Here is an 8,245-nt window from a genome sequence, read left to right on the forward strand (position 1 = left end):
TCGATCTCTCGTTCCGTCCGATCGACCTCCTCCCCACTCCTCGTCCTTCTTCCTCTTTCAGATCTGCCGACTCATCCTCCTATTCTCTTTACCTCCTTCTATCTTCTCTCCTCCTTTCTCCTTTTCTTCTCCTCCACTTCCCTTACTGCCTCTCCTTGTCCTCCTTCCATCCCTGTGCTTTCTTCCACTCCAGCTCACTTTCTTCCACCTTTCCTTCGCCTTTTCTCTCCGGCCTCTTAACTTCACTTCCTCTCACTCCGCCATCTTTTCCCTCTCCCCCAGGATTTTCCTTTAGTTGGACAGATAATAATCCTCGTGTTGCGAGATCGGCCGGGTTTTCCTTTCCAGAAACAAACTTCCATAATGCATGTGGCAAGGTCTCTTGTATGAAGCATACTCTGTTTTGCACGAATTCTTTCCACTTAGATGGATGCTGGCTTATCCATGTATAAGTAACGGAGGAATCAGTCCATAAATATATTGGAGCTGATTGTAATTCAAGCACTTGTATAACTTGAGTAGTTAGCTTTGTTAGAAGAACTGCTCCTGCTAATTCAAGCCTCGGAATTGTGAGTCGTTTCAGAGGTGCAACTTTCGTTTTTGCACAAACCAGGGTGACCTTTGTATTTCCATCAGGAGATGTTGCTCGCAAGTATACGACTGCTGCCATAGCTCGCTGAGATGCATCACAAAACCCATGTATTTCGAGTTTCGTGTCAGAAGTGGAGCCTAACCATCTAGGAAAAGTCAAGCTTGAAATCTCCTGTAGATCTTGAAGAAAATTAATCCATTCAGCGGAAAGAGGTGGTGGTAATGGATCATCCCATTCGAGCTTGAGAGACCACAATTCTTGCAATAAAATCTTTGCTTTTATACTGATAGGAGAAAGAAAACCGAGAGGATCAAAACACTTTGCTATGGTAGATAAGATGGATCGTTTGGTAACAGAACCAGTAGATATATTTTTGAATTGGAATTGGAAGGTATCCATTAACGGTTGCCAGAATAAACCTAGAATGTTTACCATGGTATTATCTTCGATGGCAACTGATGAAGAAAGGATCTTCTTGTCGTTTCGAATAAATGCTAATATATCTGGGTGATTGCAGAACCATTTTTGCAGAGGGAAACCGCCTGCCATGCAGAGATTATTTAATTGCGTTACTATTTCTTGTGCTTGCTGAATAGAGTCAGCTCCTCCAAATATGTCGTCAACGTATCGTCCTTTGGTGAGGCTTGGCACTGCCAAAGGGTACTGGTCCCCGTGATCCTTGACCAGTTGTAATAAAGTACGGAGCGCAAGGAAGAGTGCACATGCTAGACCATAGGTCACAGTAGTCAATTGAAAAGCGGTAATATTATCGGACTGGTCAAACCAGAGTACTCGCTAAAAATTCCAGTCATCGGAGTGTACCTTTATTTGTCAGTACATTTTTTCTACATCTGTAGAAAAAACATAGAGAAATTTTCGCATCCAGATTAAAACATTGAACAAATCAGTTTGCAATTTTTCTCCGGTATGTAAAATATCGTTTAATGACAATCCAGAGGTAGTACGGCTTGAACCATTAAAGACTACTCTTAATTTAGTAGTAAGACTGGTTTCTCGTATTACACCGTGATAAGGCAAATAGTATACTTAAGGGGGGTCATACTTTTGATCAGAAACAATGCGCATATGCTGGAGTTGATTATACTCGTTCATAAAATCGAAGTAAGTAAATTTATATGCGGGATCGTTTTCAAATGTGTTCTTCATCCTAGATATTAACCGAAGAGCCTTAATCTTTGAATTTCCAAGCTGACTCACTGAATCTTTAAAAGGTAATCTTACAATGTAGCGACCATTCTCATCTCTAGAATGAGTAGATTGAAAATGATCCTCACATGCGTGATGTTCGGTTGAAAGCAGAGATCTTGACGAGCAAGGAATGTCCTCTAGTTCCCAAAAACGACTTAAGACCTCAAATAATTCCCTATCAAGGGAAACGTGATAGCTTTGCGACACAACAGGAGTTGGCTGTAAGCCACATGGAGCAGATGACGACAAATTAGGATTTGGCTGAAAGCCACACGGACCAGAAATGATCCATCCAAAGATAGTGCGCTGAGCTGTCGGTGAGTTAATAACTCCTTTGACTAAACCGTCCTGTATAATGTGACTATAGAAATAAGAACCAATAATTATGTCAATAGCGCCAGGTAATGAGAATTCTCCCCCCCCCGTGGAGCGCCACCTTATCGTGGTGGGGGGGCTTAGGCGGGCGTTCGACCGGGAGCCGTCCGTGTGCCGTTTTTAGGCTCCGGCGGTTCCTTAGGTCGGGCGTCCGCTGACCAAGAGCGCTCCGCAAGACCCTCCGTAACTCATTGCACGCCGGTGCTCCGGCAGAGTTGCGGGGGGTGGCTCTCCCGTCGCTGGGCTGGACGTGGTCCTGTCTCGGCGGCGGGGGAGGGTCCGACCCTGGCGGCATCACCGTACGTGGTGCGGGTCGCTGGGTGGGCGGACAGTGAGGGGCCGGGCCCACAGTCACGTGGGTCCGGCAACGGACAATGCGGGCCGGTACACCCTGTGTCTCGGGGCGACGTCCTTGTTGGGACGTGCGTCCTGGCATGGGGGCCGGTCCCGCCCGTCCGTAACGAGGTGACGGGCTGCCGGGGCCGCTCGGACGTTTCCGAGGCGGGGCTCGGTGGCCTGGGACCCTCCGGAACCGCTGGGACGTTTCCCAGGTCGGGGTCCGGGGGGCCGAAGGCGGGGGGCTGTTGCTGGGGCCGGGGGTGTCTTTTCCCCCCGGCTTGCGGCGGCAGCCTGCTCGGACGAGGGGCACCTCAGGGAGTCACGACCCTGTTGTTCCCCGTGCCGGGGAGCCCATCGTAACGGCCCTCGCGTTGTAGCGAGGACTACCCCCCGGCGGAGGCGGAGGAAGCGACTACGGCCGGTCGCCATGGCGGGTAAGGTGGAGGGGGGACGGGCCGCTCCTGACACCCCAACCGTCCATGGGGCCCCCCGCGTGGCGGCACCACCGCGGTGCCTGAGGAGTCGGTGACACAGGACCCCCGAAAACCCCCTCGCACTGAGCGAGGGGGCGTGTAAGGGGCTAGAGGCCTGTGCCGGGGTGAGGAATACCTCCCGGCCCGTGCCATATCTTGGCCCCCCGGGAGGACTCGGGGCCTCCCCCAGAGATGGGGGAGGAGGGCACGCCCTGGCCAGGGCAGCCGCGGTGGACAGTGGGATTTCTTGAAATGGCAGGCAAACATCAATTCCAATTCAAGTTCCAAGGGAGGAATCCTCTTCTCGATGAAGGGGAAGCGTCGGGGGAGCCGTCCGTCAAGGTAGGAAGGATGGAGACGGGCGGGTCCTCCGGCGACGGTCGTGACACCAGACCGTGGTGGGAGATTGTCCACGGTGCAATATTCGTGGACGAGCGGGTTCCCTTCAAGGAGGGATATGAGGGGATGATCTCTCTCCCTACGGAGGAGCTCGTGGAGAGGGTTTTTGAGGAACTGGAGGACTGGAACTCACAGCTCCACAAGAGGGGGGAAGGTCTGGATCAGATAGAGACGGCCACAAGGACGCTGCTTGAGGAGGGCATCGCCTTTGCGATGACGGGGGTGTACTGCCTCCGCAGGAAGATATTTGGTATCCAGGAGAGAGCGACTTACCGTGCCGAGCGCGATGAGCTTCGGGCCAGCTTGGCGATGGTCGAGGCGGTGAAGTTAAGGAAGCCCGCTGTTAGGGAGGTGGCGTGTCAAGCGCGGGGTCCCTGCAGTGCAAGCGTGGCGTCTCAGACGCTCATAGAGGACACTCCGGCTAAGGATGGAGGTCCTTCGCTGGACGGGAGAGCGGACTCGGGAGCGGCGCCGGCGTGGCTGGGGGGCCTCCGCGAGGGGATCACTCGGGACATCGGGGCGGCCTTCGAGGCTAGGTGGAAGGCCGTGGAGGCCAGCCTAGAGGCGCTTAAGCCCCCTCGGGGGCCAGCGCGAAAAGACGGGCCCCCAGTGGTCGCTGTGGAGGCCCAACGCGTGAGCGACGGGAGGGCCGAGGGTAATGGCCCAGGGACCGCACCCAAACGGGGTGGAAGGTCCCAGAGGACACGGCGTGCGGGGCGGTTAGCCGGGGAACCGGGGAGCGGTGGCGGGGCGATCCGCCTCCCGCGGGAACCGGGGACCGCCGCTGTCACGATCACGGTTCCCAACGGGACACCGGGGACGTATGCCGCCGTCCTCCGGACCGCGAAGGAGAAGGTTTCTCTTAGCGGTCTGGGGGTCGACGGCATGACGTCGAGGAGGAGCGCGAACGGGGGTCTCGTTTTTGAGATCCCCAGGGAGCGCAGAGAGGCTGGCGCGGCTGCGCTGGCCAAAAAATTGGCGGGCGCCCTGGAAGGCACAGGGGCGAGGATCGCCAGGCCGGTGATTACCGCGGAACTGCGGGTCACCGGCCTGGACGATCTGGTGACGGCAGGCGAATTGGCCAGCAGCATCGCCTCGGAGGGGGGGGGGGTGTAGGACGGAGGAGGTCGGCATTTCAATGCTGCCTCGCTCCCTCCCCTGGCAACAAGGCGTTGCCTTTGTGCGATGCCCAGTCCGGGCTGCGCGGGTGCTAGCACCCAAGGAGAGGATTCGGGCGGGGTTCTGCTGGGCGAAGATATCGCTCGTGCAGCCCCGCCCGAAGAGGTGCTTCCGTTGCCTCAAAGAGGGTCACCTCCGGCAACGGTGCACCGATAAGGTGGACCGCGGTGACCGCTGTTTCCGCTGCCGCACCGCGGGACATTTGTCGAGAGGATGCACGGGGGCCCAGAGATGTCCGTTGTGTATGGACCTCGGGCTCCCGTCCGCCCACAAGTTGGGGGGAGTGGGGTGCGGCCGAGCCCCCGGCGGTAAGCCAGTGCGTGCAAGAGGCGACCCCACTCTTCCGTCTGGTCGCCCCCCTTCGCAAGAAAGGGCGGCGAAGGAGGGAGGAGGGGAGTGCTCCATGGAGTGCTCCCCGGAGTTGGGCTCCAGTCGGGAGCCTGACTCAGAGACGGATACGGTGATCGTCTCACCGTAACTCGGTCAACACCAGCCGAGAGAGAGGGAGGGGAAGGGAGCCTTGCGATAGGAGGACTTAGGTCCAAGTCCTGCGAGGCTTCACTCCCTGTTCTACCCTGCCCGTAACGGGCGGGGTGTCTGGCGTCCGGGTCCCGCCGACGAATAGGCCCGGGGTAGCCCCTGCCCGTCGTAAGAGGCGACCAAAAGGGGAGAGGAGAGGGTCTGAGACCCATGGGGGTGGGCGCAGCTGGGAACTGCGACTCACCCCGCCCCCGACAACAACGAGGGGGCGCAGCAGGGACCGGGTGGCACCCCTGCTGCAAGGAGAAGGAGGAGAGAGTCCAACTCAGGACGAGTCCTTATCAGGACTATGAGGACTTGCCCTTGTCAGGGCAAGGCTCCCCAAGATCAGGGAGCATAGAGGGACGCGCGAAGAACTGCGCGCGGCGCGGGGACTGTCGGGCAGTAATGCGACCCTGATGCCCTGGCAGTCCCCATATAACGCCGAGAAGTCCACCCCCGGTGGTTTTAGTGAGGTAGGCACCCCCATTGCACGCTGGCTCCCGGCTCGTTAATTGCCCGGGAGTACAGGGGGGTGAGTCCCACACACCACCCCGTCTCTTTCCCAGAGAGACGGACCATGAGGATTTCCACCGGGTAAAAAAAAAAGGTAATGAGAATTCAGGATCTGCCAGTTCGAGCTCCGCAAGGTGTGGCCATACAGTAGTAGTTATCTTTGCAGAAGGCAAAGGTGTAGTGAGCTTTGGCAGGATGTGAGCTGTAACGCTACAAGTAGATTGTGAATCATGTAATGATTGCAAGGTAAACGAAGTAAGACCCTTTGTCTTATTCGTCTGTTCACCTCCTACTCCAACGAGAGGAATAGCAGTCATCTTTCTAGGAATTCGCATCAGCTGAACTACACGTTCCCTTATAAGAGATATCTCATAGCCTTGATCAATTAAGACTCTCACCTTACGCTTTTCACCTCTATCGTTCAAGAGATTGACACGAGCTGTTGCGAGGAGAACTTCTGATGGAGAGACTGGAGTAGATGGAGAGACTTCTGCACTCCAAGTGCAGAATGCAATACGTTACTTTGTATTGGTTTAGTAACTGAATCGGAATGATTTTCCGAATTCAGCGCATCAGGTTTATTAACTTTAGGCTTCATATCAGATTTATGAATGGTAGTATGGTGTTTATTTCCACATTTAATACAACGTCTCGTGATTTTACAAGTAGCTGCTCGATGAGGACCTAGACAATTGTAACATAATTTATGCTTTACAATCAATGCTATGGTTGAGGTACTGTTTTTGATTCATATTGCGACATATTGCGAACATTTCGATGGATGATGATTCTCTGAACAGATACCACAAGTTTTTGAGTTAAAAGCCGCTTGATCCTTTAATTTTCCTTGAAAATGAGCCTTCACTGGGATCTGGCGAGGTTGTGCAGGACCTTTCGTGCCTCTTGATTTCTCGAACGCTTGCAAGGAAAGTAATCGAGTCATTAAAAACTCGGTGAATTGCTGCCATGTCGGAGGGTCCTTTGACGGGCCTAGATGATGTTCCCAAGCTTTAACAGAGTCGGAATCGAGTCTTTGAACCGCGATGAATACTAAGAAATCATCCCAAGATGCGACTGGTCGTTGTAAAGTTTCAAGCGTTCTGTATATTTCCATAATGTTCGTGTACAATATTTCCATCTCGGAGGCGGACTCTTTAGTCATTCGTTTTAGGTTGATAAGTGAAAACAATGCAGAGTTTACTAGAATCCTTTTGTTTTCGAAAAAAGCTATCAAAGCATCCCAGGCTTTTTGAAAATTGTCAGATGTTAGCGCAGTGTTTTTTAAGAATTGAGCTGCTGATCCCGTTAGGCTAGTTTTCAAATATTGTAGTTTCTCAACACAAGAAAGAGATGGGTTTGCAATAACAATTGAGTTAAACCGATCCTTGAATGACAGCCAATCTACTGGTGAACCGTTGAACTTGGGGATCTGAAGTCTTGGTAATCTTGCGTGATGAAGAAATGTAGGCATGCTTGAATTATGTGAATTTTGTGACGTTAGTTGCGTTGTCGACGATCCATTCAAGGATTGTTCTGATTCCATAAGTAAGTTTATTCGTTCAATTGATTTTAAATACCGTTCCTGTGTACTTGAGAACACATTGTCAACAAAATAATCGAGATTATGCAAATATGATATGTCTTCTTGGCTTAATAGGTTCATACTTAAAATAATCGCATCGTGTATCACTGAAAATTTGCTCCATGATTCACGAAGGAATTCAAGACGCACTTGAATTCGCTGAGGCGATACAGTTTCTATCCCGTTTCTTATGAGTTGATCGTACGCGGTTACAATCTGTTCTCGTAGCAGAGCTTGTTGCTCTACCCGATTTTTCACATGACTCAGACGCATGGTGAATGATAAAATATATATCAATGGAAAAAAGAGAAAGGAAAACGCAGATTCTTTACTCAAGGACAAAAGAAATCTAACGGTATAAAATCAATTAATTCAGTGCGATGGTATGGCGCAATCGATTTCGAAAATTTTGATTCTTCTGTGTCGCTCATGTCTATTCTCTGATTTGTTTTACGAAAATTTATAATTGTTGCGCCATACCATCGCACTGAATTAATTGATTTTATACCGTTAGATTTCTTTTGTCCTTGAGTAAAGAATCTGCGTTTTCCTTTCTCTTTTTTCCATTGATATATTTTTTGTCAAAAAAGGATAGACATATAACTCAAAGAACAGATAGAAAAAATAGTATTATAGGAAGTTCGATATTCCAAATCACATAAATACACATATAGAGATATCACAACACAGAACTTTGAAACATATAAAAGCATAAGAATAATCACAATTGTTAGGAGAACAAGGCAGGTAAACGTAATTAATGCAGTGTAACGACAAACGTATATATGTATAAACAAGAGAACAATAATATTATGAAATTAGAAAATAGCGGAATCTGCTGAGAGATCTCCAATAGAATAGTGTTACCTTTCTTCCTTTATTATTTTTTAAAATATTGAACAAGAGTATCTATCTATATCCGGCTCGAAGGACCAAAATATTTTGTCAATCAATTATATTTTCTGGTTCTTATTACATAAGAATAGTAGGACTGTATGAAGATCGTAGTTAGGATTAATTGATCTCTTGAATTTAAGCTTCAGATTCTGGCTCTCTCAGCAC

At 50.7% G+C, this 8,245-nt stretch overlaps 2 protein-coding genes across 2 annotated transcripts in view; one reads left to right on the top strand and one right to left on the bottom strand.

Annotated features, from left to right (window-relative positions):
• Positions 1-142: 142 nt before the first annotated feature.
• On the bottom strand, positions 143-2,612 carry LOC105557140. The gene is made up of 3 exons (XM_012004309.1): positions 2,461-2,612; positions 1,811-2,162; positions 143-1,387 (listed from the first exon to the last, which is right to left on the bottom strand). Exons 1-3 carry the CDS (start codon positions 2,610-2,612, stop codon positions 143-145), a joined length of 1,749 nt encoding a protein of 582 aa, XP_011859699.1.
• A 4,842-nt stretch (positions 2,613-7,454) lies between these two features.
• The window catches only part of LOC105557141 (zinc finger BED domain-containing protein 6-like), a 4,028-nt gene continuing 3,237 nt past the window's right edge, over positions 7,455-8,245 (top strand). Inside the window, exon 1 of the mRNA XM_012004310.1 lies at positions 7,455-7,538. Within this exon, the coding sequence (XP_011859700.1) occupies positions 7,455-7,538 (84 nt within the window). The remainder of the gene's footprint in view (positions 7,539-8,245) is intronic.

Source organism: Vollenhovia emeryi, unplaced genomic scaffold (genome assembly GCF_000949405.1).
Source record: "Vollenhovia emeryi isolate VEMERY1.0 unplaced genomic scaffold, V.emery_V1.0 DF939596.1, whole genome shotgun sequence".
Taxonomy (NCBI): Eukaryota; Metazoa; Arthropoda; class Insecta; order Hymenoptera; family Formicidae; genus Vollenhovia; species Vollenhovia emeryi.